Below are 14,875 nucleotides of genomic sequence, written 5' to 3'. Positions count from 1 at the left end.
CTTCCCTGCCATGTTAAGACTTCAAGCAAAACAACATTTTGTTAGTACATGAGAAAGTGAAGCTGCCCAGAAACAAAAGTTAAACCAACCAACCTATTTCCATTGTCCAACCCATGTGAAACGCAAAGATTAACCACTAGCATAAATGCTGAATACTAAGTTAGAGTTTTTAAATTCTTTCAGTTTTAATAAAGTAATTGAGGTCATTTTTATTATTATTTTATGTTAGAAGTCTCTAAAATTTCATAAAAGACAAAACGGGCAACTCCTGCACTGTAGTTTGAAATGACTGAAGAATTCCCCTTCATACTGAGTGCCAGAGAAAGATATTTATACAAGCTACCCAGTCTCTATCCAGATGGCAACATGAACTGTACCCAGGGCCGGCTTTAGCAAGTGCAGGGCCCGATTCATGGGGCTTGTACTTACTGAGCAGCGCTCCGAGTCTTCGGCGGCACTTCGGATTGCCATGGTCTGGGCAGCAGGGCTGAGTGCTTAGAGCTATCTGCCCGCTCTCCAGCCAGGGGAAGGAGGCAGCGGGGCTTGCCACGCTCTGGCTGGGGTAGCGGGGCCACCGGGCTTGCCGCGCTCCAGCGAGAGGAGCAGGGCCACGGGGCTTGCCGCGCTCTGCCCGGCGCTCTGGCTGGGGGAGTGGGGATGCAGGACTTGCCGTGCTCGGGCCGGCGTTCCAGCCAGGGTAGCAGGGCCAAGGGGCTTACCGCACTCTGGCTGGGGTAGCGGGACCACGGGGCTTGTCGCGCTCCGGCGGGAGGAGCAGGGCCATGGGGCTTGCCGCGCTCCGCCCGGTGCTCCGGCCCAGGGAGTGGGGCCATGGGCTTGCCGCGCTCTGGCTGGATGCGGGGCCCTCCTAGGCGCAGGGCCCGATTCGGGGGAATCGGCCTAAAGCCACCTTGACTGTACCTCCTTTGCATGAGCAGGGTCTCAAAAAATATATTTGATTTATACCAAGGGTTAACAGCTTAGATTTGTCTGAATGGAATAGTTGTGTAGTGACTCCCTGCTGGAATGAGAACTTAGTTGGCCATTGCCTAACGAGTGTGAAAAGTGTGTGGACTTTATTTATTACTTATAAGAAAAAATATAAAAAGACTGATTACCTACCTTGCAGTAACTGTGGTTCTTTTGTTCATGTGGCTCCCACTCTAGATGTGCATGCATGAGATTGGCATCTTTGAACAGCAACATCTGTGGGCTGCATTGAGGGAAATTTGGGCCCCAAATCCCCATTTCACTTTACTTCCACAGATGTTTTGGGGGATTCTCTGAGTTCAGGGCCCCAATAAAATTGTCCCTGCTTTTCCGCTCCTTTCATCAGCCCTGGCTGCACCTATGCCCTGCATGCCCCCAGGCTCTTCAGCCAACAGATATAAAGGGCACAGTGGCCACAACAGTCCCTCAGTTCCCTCACCAATTCAGAATCTCAGCAAATGAGTCTCTGAAATAGCACAGATAAAGGGTGGGTCATGGGATCCTCACAAACATCTTGAAGAACACAGTTACTGCAAGGTAAGTAACTGTTCTCTCCTTTTCATATATTTGTGCATGTGGATCCCACTGTAGGTGACTGGCAGTACCCCACATTGGAAAGGTGGGACATCCTAGCTGCCACTAACTAAATGATTGTAATGCTGCCTTCCCAAAGCTGACATTTGATCTTTCAGCCAAGTCAGAGGTTCAGTGCTTAACTTAGAGGGGACTACTCCAAGTAGCTGCCTTGCAGATCTCAAATATGGAACTATTTCTGAAACATGCATAAGAGGTAGCTAGAGCTTTAGTTGAATGTGCCTTAATGTTTAGTGGCAGGGCTATGCCAGACATGTGGTAGCAGATTGAAGTAAACTGGGTAATCCATTTAGAAATTCTCTGAGAGAAGATGACTTGCCCTGTAGCGGCACTATTTCAAACAACAAAAAAGACTGAGAGACAGTCTAAAGGACTTTGTCCTATAAACAAACATCTATGTTTCGCTAGGAAAGACTAGGGTTTGGAAAGAACACTGGAAGATTAATTACCTGATTTAAAAAGAAATCTGAAACAACTCTTGGAATAACTTTAGGATGAGGTCTCAACATCACCTTGTCTCAGTGAAACGGGGTAGAAGGAGAAGGATCCAGCCATGAGGGCTTAGAGTTCACTGTCCTAGCTGGCTGATGTAACAACTACCAAAAAAGGCAGTTCTGAGAGTAAGGTGGTAAAAAGAACATTCAGAAAGGGGTTCAAAGGGACGCCTCATAGGATCAGTGAGGATGATGTTGAGATCGTAAAACGGGGGGGCTTCCTAACTGATATTTTCCATAGTATATCCTACTTGTGGAGGGCTTCATGCTTTGCAACAGAATTGATCGTATCTGTAGTGAACATTCTCTGCCGTTAGCACTTACCAGCCAACACGTAGGCTCCTAGGTGCAGTGAGATTTTGGGTCTGGATATAGAATTTGTCTCTGGTTCTGAGATATGTGTGGACAGTCCAGAAGTGCTACTAGATGCTGAGTTGACATTTTAAGTGTTGTGGAATCAGTACCAGATTGAGTAGGGATCAAAGTAGCCCTAGGGCCTTTTGGTGGTGAGCCAAACATTGAACCAATGTTGCTTGCTTCTGTAGCATAAAAGGGCTTTGTGCTCAGTTCTCAGGAACAGAGTGAAGGCAAACAGCTCTTCGTAGGCTTTCTCTTTCTTTGGAGAAGATGACAGTTGCCGGGAATCATGTTTAGTCCACTGCTGTGATCTATCTTGCCTCAGTGCAGTACCAGTCTTTAGTGCCTGGGACTAGCCACAGATGCTGAGGTGGACTTGTCAATTATGCCAGGTCAGACTTCTTACTATACCAGTCTTGGGAGTTGGATCCTGGCTGATAGGGACACAGAGAGATTGAAACTTGGAAGTAGAAGGTCCCATCTTAAGAGACTGATACCTATTATTCTAGGTCAAAACTGTCTCTCATAGACTGGTCTGGTATACATAATTTCAGCAGAAAGTCACTGGATTTTCTTGTTCTTCAGAAGGATTGGCGGACAGGGCACTGGTCAGGCACATAGCTCTCACTGGGTAAAAATTAACCATGATTGTAACCATCTACAAGAGTGGGTGAGACTGTCACAAGATGGGCAGGTTCAAAGCCTGAAGGCTTTGAGTCCACTATTGAAGTGATTGTGGCACAGCACACCAAGGAGGAAAAGGAGAGTTTTGTTTGTTTGCTTGGGGCTTTTTCTGGGGGCAAGGAATACATTTAAGGAAAAAAATTTTAAGAAAAACAAAAAAGGGGAGATTTATAGGAAAATTAACTTTATAGGAAAAAGAAACTTCCACAAACCTATGAAAAGAAGCTACTGCTGTCGTTCTCCCTAAAGTTGAAAAAGACCTTACCCTATGCTGCTCTTATAGGTTCATGACAAAAACAACTTAGCAAAAATACTAGTGAGCCAACAGCAATCCATACTCTCAGTTTTTATATACTAGGGCTGTCAAGCAATTAAAAAAGTTAATCACGATTAATCGCGCTATTAAACAATACAATACCATTTATTTAAATATTTTTGGATGTTTTCTACATTTTCAAATATATTGATTTCAATTACAACACAGAATACGAAGTATACAGTGCTCACTTTACATTTATTTTTATTACAAATATTTGCACTGTAAAACACCAAAAGAAAATAGTATTTTTCAATTCACCTAATACAATAACTCCTCGCTTAACGTTGTAGTTATGTTCCTGAAAAATGTGACTTTAAGCGAAACGATGTTAAGCAAATCCAATTTCCCCATAAAAATTAATGTAAATGGGGGGGGTTAGGTTCCAGGGAAATTTTTTTCACTGGACAAAAGACTAATACACACACACACACACACACACACAAAATAAGTTTTAAACAAACAATTTATTATTGGTACACAGTGATGATGATTGTGAAGCTTGGTTGAGGTGGTGAAGTCAGAGGGTGGGATATTTCCCGGGGAATGCCTTACTGCTAAATGATGAACTAGCAATTGGCTGAGCCCTCAAGGGTTAACTCGTTGTTAATGTAGCCTCACACTCTACAAGGCAGCATGAATGGAGGGAGGGGAGACAGCATGGCACACAGACACAGAGACACACACCCTGTGTGTGTGTGTGAGAGAGAGATGTGTATTGCTTCTTTAAGTATGCTGACCCCACTCTAAGTACACTGCCTTTTTAAGTTAGTCAGCAAGCTGAGATAGCAGCTGCTGCCAGGAAGCTCCCTCCATCCTGAGCCCTGTCGTGTGTGTCACCTGCTCTATGGAAGATGGGGGTAAGCAGGATGCAGGAGCAGGGGGGAGGGGGACACCCTGACATTAGTCCCTCTCTTCCCCCCCCCCCAGCCCCGCACAGCAAGCAGAAGGCTCTGGGGAGCAGCTCCAAGGCAGAGGGCAGGTGCAGCACAAGACAGTGGGGGGCAGGCAGCCGGCAATTGATAGAACTGCTGGGCGGAACGGGGAGCTGATGGGGGGACGCCGGTCCACCCCCGTTCCAAGCCCCACCCAGCTAGCTGCAACGGGCTGCTCTTCCCACAAGCAGTGGACAAAGCAGGCAGCTGCCAAATGACGTTATAAGGGAGAATTCCACAACTTTAAATTAGCATGTTCTCTAATCGATCAGCAACATAACAATGAAACGTTAACTGGGACGACTTTAAGTGAAGAGTTACTGTACAAGTACTGTAGTGCAATCTCTTTAAACATGAAAGTTGAGCTTACTAATGTAGAATTATGTATAAAAAATAACTGCATTCAAAAATAAAACAATGTAAAACTTTAGAGCAGTGGTCCTCAACCTTTTTCATCTGGTGGGTGCCAAACAACGAGCCACGGAAGACCGTGGTGGCAGAAGACCATCCGCCGAAATTCCGCTGACAAGCGGCAACGTCAATAGGCAGCATTTCTGAGGCGACGCCTCTGGATGACGCAGCTTGTCAGCGGAATTTTGGCAGTTGCTCGTCCACTGGCCAGTATGTGGGCGCAGTTAGATGCCCCAGCAGGCGCATGGCGCCTGCGGGCACTGCATTGGGGACCCCTGCTTTAGAGCCTACAAGTCCACTCAGTCTTACGTCAACCAATCGCTCAGACAAACAAGTATGGTTACAATTTGCAGGAGTAATGTAAACAAGAAGCAGGCAACAATGTCACCTGAAAGTGAGAACAGACATTCGCATGGCACTGTTGTAGCTGGCATTGCAAGATATTTACATGCCAGATGAGCTAAAAATTCATATGTCCCTTTATGCTTCAACCACCATTTCAGAGGACATGGGTCCATGCTGATCATGGGTTCTGCTTGATAATGATCCAAAGCAGAGTGGGCAGATGCAGGTCCATTTTTATCATCTGAGTCAGATGCCACCAGCTGAAGGTTGACTTTCTTTTTTGATGGTTCGGGTTCTGTAGTTTCCGCCTTACACTGTTGCTCTTTTAAGACTTCTGAAAGCATGCTCCACACTCCCTCCCTCTCAGATTTTGGATGGCACTTCAGATTTTTAAACCTTGGGCAAGTGCTGTAGCTATCTTTCGAAATCTCACATTGGTACCCTCTTTGCATTTTGTCAAATCTGGTGTGAAAAAGTGTTCTTAAAACGAACATGTGCTGGGTCATCATCCGAAACAACTAGAACATGAAATATATGGCAGAATGTGGGTAAAACAGAGCAGGAGACATTGAACACCTCGGGGGAGAATTGTGTCACAAATTTAATTAACACATTTTTTTTTAAATGAGCATCGTCAGCATGGAAGCATGTCCTCTGGAATGGTGGCTGAAACATGAAGGGGCATACAAAATGTTTATCATATCTGGCTACAAAAAAGGGCCATGTAAATGCCTGTTCTCACTTTCAGGTGACGTTGTAAATAAGAAGCAGGCAGCAATATCTCCCATAAATGTAAACAAACTTGTTTGTCTTAGCAATTGCTTGAATAAGAAGTAGGACTGAGTGGACTTTTGGCTCTAAAGTTTTGCATTGTTTTGTTTTTGGGTGCAGTTATATAATTTAAAAAAAATCTAAAATCTACATTTTTAAGTTACACTTTCACGATAAAGAGACTGCTCTGAGGTGAATTGAAAAATACTATTTCTTTTATCATTTTTACAGTGCAAATATTTGTAATAAAAAATAATAATATAAAGGAGCACTGCATACTTTGTATTCTGTGTTGTACTAGAAATCAATATATTTGAAAATGTAGAAAAACATCCAAAATATTTAATAAATTTCAATTGGTATTCGATTGTTTAACAGTGTGATTAATCACAATTAATTTTTTTTAATCACAATTAATTTTTTTGAGTTAATCGCATGAGTTAACTGCGATTAATCGACAGCCATAATATAAACCCAAATCAAACTGTCTTTGTTCAGGATAGACAAACGTCAGACAGTATTCGGAGAGTACTTGGAATCATCCATAATGCCAGATCAAAAAGATTCATTTATTTTGTTATCACTTGATCCAGAGAAAGAGTAGACTAGAGTAGACCTTTTTGTTTCAAGTCCTGTCCTAGATGAACATTGGTCCCTTGGTTCCTTAAATGGATAAATGTTCTTTATATCAGTCCAAAAGCAGTGGTGCAACTTAACGGGATTAAATCTGCCCTGTTTGAGTTACAGAAAGGGAGTAGGAAAAGACTGTCTTCTTTACTTTTTTCATTGGTCACATAGCCTTTTTCACAGAGGATAAGGAATAATGAATTTTTCACAGGAATAAAACTTGAAGGAACACATCAGAAAATAGCTTTATATATGTGGATATATTATTTTTATCTAACCCAAAAGTTTCCCTAAAATTAGTGTCTAAGAAAATCCATGACTTTGGGAAAGCATTTAAAGTACGTTATGCCAAATCTGAAATGCTAGCTATAAATTTGCCAGATTCTCAGAAGTCATTCCTCTAGAAAACATTTGGGTAAAAATGGGCAACAAATTCTGTAAGAACCCCGGGAATTCAAATCTCAAACAGTGTAGAAGAGCTCTATGATTTAAATGTCAAACCACTACTTCAGCAAATGAAAAAAATCTGGAGGGCTGAGGAGGAAGTATATACTTTCTTGGTTTGGAAGAATAGCCTTAGTCAAAATGAACATTTCAGCAAGGATATTTTTCTGGTTTCAAAATCTTTACGTAATCATCCCAGAGAACATCCTAGTAGGAATACAGAGGATGCTGTTAGAATTTATATGAAACCAGAAAATATCTGCATGTAGATATTTTGTACAGACCAATTAAACAGGATGGACCAGCTGTTCCAAATATTCTATGGTACTAACATGTCAGCCAGCTCAGAGCAGTAGTGGATTGGGGTTCTCTAACTCAGCCAAACACTGGGTCTTTATTGAGTAAGAAAATTGTGGTGGCGTAACTATTGCTAAACTACCATGGATTAATTCTAAAAAAATCATGCTCTCCAGAAATGTATACACAACCTTTAGCAAAGGCTACTCCATAGGTTAGTGATACAACTAGAGATAAGATAAACTTTTCTCCCTCACCAATGACACCCATTGTAAATAATCCAGATTTTAACCCAAATTATGAACCACGCAGTTTTAAAGATTAGGAGAACCATGGAATGACTATTCAGTAAAGAAACTTTTTGAACCTATTTAGAGATCAAAACTAACTTGAAATGAATGGCCCACTCTCCCTTTGTACCAGTACTTTCAAGTTAGGGAATACGTTGTTTTATACAAAAATCTCACGTTAGTAGAAGCGATGGTCAATTAGGGGGGAAAATATAACTAATTTGTAACAATCTTTGCAGATAACTTTCTTAGCAAAAAATATCCATAAATGATACACTGGGAAAAGGAACTGGATAGACACATTACACCAGAGGAATAGGATTTGATCTAGAAAAGAGGACCAGCAACCTCAGTCGGTAGCATGATCAAAGAATATTTCTTTAAAATACTGTTTCAATGGTTCCTTATACCAGTCAAATTAAAAAACAAAAACAAAAAACAAAACACCACCAGAGATTGAATGGGGACAAACGTTGGAGATGTTGTGGTGAAAGAGAAGTCTGCATGCATTACTGGTGGACATGCTTTCTCAAAGTAATGGTTTTCTTTAGACACTGATGCTATCTGTAAACAAATATCAACAATTCTTGGATATTTATTACCAAATGATCCTTTGGTAATCCTCCTGGGGCTTCCTAGCAGACAGACATGGTCACACAAAGAGAAAATGAAGAATTAATCTCTCATTTTCTGGTACCTGCTACACTACTGGAAAAAGAAAAATAATCCAACTCTATTAATATTTGCTAGATATGCTTGGTCTCAGTAACTTTAATAAACTCAATTTAATAAAATCACCAGAAACAACTTGCTATGCTCACTCTTGTATATGGTATGATTATATTATTGTATGACATTTCCCTAAACAAAAGCTCACTGTTGTAATTATTCTTGTTTTGTCACAGCAAGGATTTGTAAGCCTGTTAAAACTTCCTACACAAAACAAACAAACAAAAAAAGAAATGAAAAAGAAAACGAGAAAATGCACTAAGGGGCAGTTGGCCGACATAGCCTGGTTCTGTCTCGCTGCTATGACTGAGGAACTCCTATGGACATTTTGCCCTTTATGCACTCACAAGGGAAGCTTAGAGGGGCACACAGGGTGCAGGTGTGCCTGAGAGAAACTGGTGTTCAGAGATTTCAATCTTGTGCACATGAGGTACATGCACACCTAGAGCAGGAGCCACACAGACAATATTTGAAAGAGAAGAATATTTAGCTTTTATGTAGTCATTTACCTCTTCAAAATATTAATGAACCACTTCTTCAAAACACAAGTGAACTAACCTGGGTCCAAGCTGATCAGGGCATTCCTTGCGCTTTCTTGACTCTGCCCTGGATGGGTCAGAGGAATTTTCTCCCATCCCACTCATCTTGAACACATATCAGCAACTAAAAAAAGAAGGGGGAAAAGGGTTAGAGTAGATGGACATCTTTTCTTCTTGTCTATACTTAAATGAAACATAACTGACCTAAAAAGGGGACACATGTAGCTTTAGTTAAAAAGTTAAAATATCAAGTTACACAAGTCTGCATGCAGTATCATGGAATGAGTATGTCAATAACTGCTATAACCAATGAACACACATTTAATTTTGGATGTAGAGATGTTAAATCTACTTCAAAGGGCAAATAACCTGTAAAACCATAATCCATTAGAGCAACACACACACTGGTAATATTTGTGTCACAGTAACGCCTAGAAGGCCCAGTGAAGAATCAGCAGAGCCCTGCGCGGATACCAAAATTTAGATCCACATTCAATTGCATCCATAGTAATTAGATTGTATCTGACTCGCAATCCGAACTCCACGTTTTATATGCATCTGCACACCACCAGCATCCTCTAGAACAGCAGTTCTCAACCAGACATCCGTGACCCCCTGGGGAGCCACCAACCAGTTTCAGGGGGTGTGCGGCCCCACAGGGCTTCAGGTTCCACCGCCGCAGGGGGCACCAGGGCTCAGGGCTCTAGCTGCGCAGGGGGCACCAGCCCCTGGGACAGACCCCCTGTGATGGGGCGGACTAGGTCCAGAGGCCTGCTGCTGGAAGCCTTGTGGCCCTGCCACAGCTCGCCCCAGAAAAGGGCAGTAGAGAGGTTTAAGTGGTGTATAAACTTCATAAGGGCTCTCTGCGTGAGGGTGACTTTCACCCCTAGTCCTTGGGGCTGAAGTAGCAAAAGACTAAGCCTCCTCTAAAGTAGCTTTGCACAGTCTTAAGACTAGAGTTCTTGTGGCTCTCTACTTTGCGAGAAAAGAAAAGGAAGCATCTCTTTGCAACCTCATATTGCTGGGCTTGATTTCCACAATGAACTAGTCTTGAAAAAAGAAAAAAAATACAGACTACTTCAATTAGGAAATTAAAGGCTAGCTGTTCAGCACAAGAGTATGAACCCCAGATCAGATTCAATCAATATTAATACAAAAACGAATAACAAGCAGTAAAAACGGCCACACTGGGCCAGACCAAAGGTCCATCTAGCCCGGTATCTTGTCTTCTGACAGTGGCCAATGCCAGGGGCCTCAGGGGGAATGAACAGAACAGGTAATCATCAAGTGATCCATCCCCCGTCACCCATTCCCAACTTCTGGCAAACAGAAGCTAAGGACACCACCCCTGCCCATCCTGGCTAATATCCATTGATGGACCTATCCTCCAGGAATTTATTTAGTTCTTTTTTTTAATCCAGTTATAGTCTTGGCCTACATCCTCTGGCAAGGAGTTCCACAGGTTGACTCTGTGTTGTGTGAAAAAATACTTCCTTTTGTTTGTATTAAACCTGCTGCCTATTGAACATATACTCAAAGATGCTGGAGCCTGTCTGGGAAAAGTCTGATGCTTAGACTGTTTCTTTCTGGGTTGATACAACTTTCTGGGTTGATCTTAGCGTGGCCTGAAAATCTTTCAAGGAGTGAAAGGCATTGTCTGTTTTGCAGCTAAATAGATGAGAGTCCTCAAAGAGAAGAGCTTCAGCTGTGTTCTGCACTTCCTGGGGAACTCCTGGGGACTGCAATGATGATACTTGCCCCATCGTCACAGCAGTTGCCATTGACCTTGCTGCTGTGTCTGGAGCATCTGTTGCAGCCGGCAGTGCCACTAACTGCTCCTCAGCAATAAGAAATCATAATTCCTCTCTTGAGTCCTGCAGCAGCCCATCAACAAAGTCTGATACCTTATGCCAACTAAGGAAGTCATACTTGGAGAGGAGTGCCTGGTAGCTGGTAATTCTTAACTAGGGGTTGTCAAAGGAGTTCTTCCTCCCAAAGATGTCCAGAGGTTTAGGTTCATTTCATCTGGAATGGACTTGCAGCTATGTTTCAAGTGCTTCTGGGCAGCAATGACCACAAGTTACCCAAGTATAAGGTAATCATAAAAATACTCAACCCCAAAGAAGGAACTTGGCTCTTCCTATCCGCTTTCCTTGATGTTGGAGGTAAGGTGGCTGGTAACTACCACACCAGTTCTAACAGACCTTTGTTAATTGGCATTGTCAGTCTTTCCAGTAACAAAATGTGCAAAGCGTCTAATAACTTCTGTGGTTTTATGTACACAACCTCCACTGAAATCCATTCTTCTAAGAAGATCCTGAAAAGCTTTGTAGTTATCAGGATGTAATGGTGTAGATGAGACTGCAGACTCATCAGGTGATGATAAAGGAATGGCAAGTTCAATAGGATGATGATGTTCTTCATGAGAGGCCTGTAGATGTGATGGCTGAGCATGGGACACCTGTGGCTGATAAGGTTAAACTCCTGAACACGCCATAAGAAGGGGTGGTCTGGTCCTGGAGTGGGTTGATAAGGCCCTTCTAAGATGATGAGGGCCCCAAGGAGCCCAGTAAAGCAGGAGTGAGGTCCACAGGCAAACTGTGTAGAAGGTCAAGGGGGTACTAGGTAGAACATCCCTTCCTATATCCCTATGCTTAAGTTGATACACACGTGCCCTAAACTCACTCTTAGAGATACCGGAGACTTGGGAATAACTAGAAGAGCGTTCTCTACTCTGGTCTGAGGCTCATGAGAAGAAGGAAGGAATACTTCTCTTCTAGTGCTGGAGCAGACCTAGCAGGAGCCCCTGTAATTTCTTTTGGGACATTTCTTACAGGTATATATGCATGCAATACTGACATTGGAATTCTCTCTGATGATGAAAGGGTGGACACTATCAAATTTCTTGCTGCCAATAGAGTTGGTATCACTGACCTTAAACTAGTGGCCCTTGGTGCCAGAACAGACTGTGCAGATGACATTTGTATCGATGGAGCCAGCACTCACTCATATGGATAGCTCTACTGTCATTACCAAGAGCCCGGAAGGCAGCATTGCACCAATAGTGCGGACAAACTGTGAGGGGCTGTTCTTTAGCTGGTACAGATGAATTTGGGAGAGGGACCATAATCAGGCCTTGTGCTATCCCTTGACAAGGTTGAATAAGGTGATCTCTGCCTCTTTTTCTTAGAGGTCCCTCAGATGGTGACCTGCACTTATGATTTTTGAAAAAGCACTGATGATGTCTTACCCCTCTCGGACAAGGACTTGGGAGGTGGAACCGCTGCAGAGTACACTGAAGAGGGAGAAGCCCAGGAACAGGAAGCAGAGTCAGTGCTCACCAGTGCACTCTTGGAAGAAGATTGCTGGACTATGGCTCCTGTTTACCTGGAGCTGGGGCAGGTCTCAAAGATTTATCCAAGAGAAAATGTTTCAAGTGGGTGTCTCACTTTTTGAATTCATTTTGAAAACAAACAACAAATAGAGCATTTGCTTATCATGTGTCCCTCACCTAAACAACAAACTTTTTGGAGTGGCTATTATTAAGAGGTATAGCTGCCTCACTTGTTTATACAGCCATGAACACCCGGTACAGGGTAACAGGAAAAAAGGGCAAAAATGTTACTCAGTAGGAAACCTAATAACCAATAGTAACATAACTGTATATACTTTAATATAACTATCCTAAAAGCTATCTACACAATTTTTAGAACTAGTTATACAAATATGTAAGAGTCAAAGGACACTGCTTACAGTTCTCTTTCAGCTATTGGAGGTAAGAAGGAACTGAGAAGTAGTTGATGCTGCTCTGCCCTTTTATGCCTTCGAGAGGTGGATCCAAGGGCACTTAGAGCACAGGCATAGACCAACAGTCGCTGAGGGCCAAAAGATGCTGATCTCCGGTATTTACATACTCAAGACAAGCACTTGAAGAAGCTGGCTAGTCTGGAAAGGGTTATCACCTTTCATAAAATTATAGCATAAAACTCAGAGTGTCGGTCACAATAAGTCTAGCTGAAGATATGTACAAATGCGTACACTGTCTCAGCCCGCTGCTGGTCTGGGATCCCGGCCGCTGGGCCCTCTCAGCCCGCCGCCGGTCTGGGGTCCTGGCCCCGCTCAGCCTGCTGCCAGTCTGAGGTTCTGGCTGCTGGCCCCTTGCTAGCTGGGGTCCTGGCCGCTGGCCCTGCTCAGCCCGCTGCCAGCCTGGGGTTCTGGTTGCCGGCCCCTTGCCAGCTGGGGTCCCGGCCGCCGGCCCCACTCAGCCCGCTGCCAGCCTGGGGTTCTGGCTGCTGGCCCCTTGCCAGCCCGGGTCCTGGCCACAGGTCCCACTCAGCCCACTGCTGGCCTAGGTGAATGGAACCCCAGGCCAGCAGCGGGCTGAGCAGGCTGGCGGCGTAAGATCAGCATTTTAATTTAATTTTAAATGAAACTTCTTAAACATTTTGAAAACCCTGTTTACTTTACATACAAAAGTAGTTTAGTTATATAATATATAGACTTATAGAGAGAGACCTTCTAAAAATGTTAAAATGTATTACCGGCACACAAAACCTTAAATTAAAGTGAATAAATGAAGACTCGGCACACCAGTTCTGAAAGATTGCCAACCCCTGATCTAGTCTGACCTCCTGTATAACAAAGACTATAGAATTTCTCCAAAATAATTACTGGAGCATCTCTCTACTGAAGTGTACTGCAATACTGGGGTGGCTAATATAGCTCAGTGGTTTGAGCATTGGCCTGCTAAACCCAGGGTTGTGAGTTCAATCCTTGAGGAGGCCACTTAGGGATCTGGGGCAAAAATTGGTCCTGCTAGTGAAGGCAGGGGGCTGGACTCGATGACCTTTCGAGGTCCCTTCCAGTTCTAGGAGATTGGTATATCTCCAATTTATTTTTTTTTATTTAGTTGGGTTTGGTCCTGCTTTGAGCAGGGGGTTGGACTAGATGACCTCCTGAGGTCCCTTCCAACCCTGAGATTCTATGATTCTATGGTTCTATGATAATCGATCTGTATTGCAAGCATATTCACAAAGTACTGCTGTACTCGCAGCATATTTAATCTCTGCTAATCAAGGTCAAAAAAATATGGAAGCTGAACATTTCAGATATTATTTGGTCTGTGCATGAAACTCAACTGACGCCTCAAAGGGTCCAAAAACTTTTGAAAGCTTAGGGGAGTCCCTGCCTACTTAATGCTACAAGTACAAACTCCAATAGTAGGAATCAGGTAAATGCTAACTTCAGAGAAATTCTGTGATCTTATGTATTTGTGTAAAGGAATGATTTTCAGACTTTCAGTGGGTATCCTGAAAAGTAATAAACATTAAGGACACAGGTGGGATCTCAGAAAACATGAAAAAGCAACTAAGAATATGTACAAGGAGGATCACCTCATCTAGCGTATTGAGCTTACTTCTAAGAAAACTTGAACTATTTCTGGGGGACTAAAGTTCAGTTTGAAACAGCACGCACTGCCAAGTCAGATTCTGCTCTCAGAATGACACTGGTGTAATTCTAGAGGAATTCCGCTGGCGTCTTTGCAGTCAGTTCTTTGGAGGGAACCATATAAATTACAATTGTATCTCCCTGTAAACCGATTCAAGGAAAATGTGGTATAATTTACCAGGAAACTAGCTACCCTCTGCCTCCTCCCCCAAGTTAAATATAGTAATCAGTTTTGAACAAATAGTTTGTATTTTACTTTCACCCACTCAGGATAGGTTTACAAACCACTAAATTTGTTTCGTAGCAGCATTATCAACTTGCTCTTTGAATGAATTATTTGTGTAAGTGGAGAAGGGTTGTTTTTAAAAAAAATCATAATAAAGTTTTTAAAAAGGCTTCTCTGGAAATCCACAATCGACAAGCATTCATCCCCCCTCCAGCTCCCAAATATAAAATCTCTTGCCCACATTCATTATACTTTATACCACTTCCATCTTCCTAGTTATTTATTGTTATTAATTTTTATAGCATCCAAAGTTGTGTTGGGCATTTCACAGAAGACATAGAAAGCTCTGGTCCCCGACTGAAAAACACTACAACTAAA

General features: G+C 42.9%; 1 protein-coding gene across 2 annotated transcripts in view; it reads right to left on the bottom strand.

Annotated features, from left to right (window-relative positions):
- The window catches only part of NCOA2 (nuclear receptor coactivator 2), a 272,820-nt gene that overhangs the window by 111,537 nt on the left and 146,408 nt on the right, over positions 1–14,875 (bottom strand). For both annotated transcript variants that reach the window (XM_045004855.1, XM_045004854.1), the window contains exon 3: positions 8,843–8,947. In XM_045004855.1, coding sequence (XP_044860790.1) covers positions 8,843–8,928 — 86 coding nt within the window. In that variant the 5' untranslated portion in view covers positions 8,929–8,947. The remainder of the gene's footprint in view (positions 1–8,842; positions 8,948–14,875) is intronic.

The sequence above is a fragment of the Mauremys mutica genome, chromosome 2 (genome assembly GCF_020497125.1).
Source record: "Mauremys mutica isolate MM-2020 ecotype Southern chromosome 2, ASM2049712v1, whole genome shotgun sequence".
Taxonomy (NCBI): Eukaryota; Metazoa; Chordata; order Testudines; family Geoemydidae; genus Mauremys; species Mauremys mutica.
The sequence above is the reverse complement of the archived record's forward strand: the minus strand, read 5'-3'. Positions and strand labels throughout refer to the sequence as shown.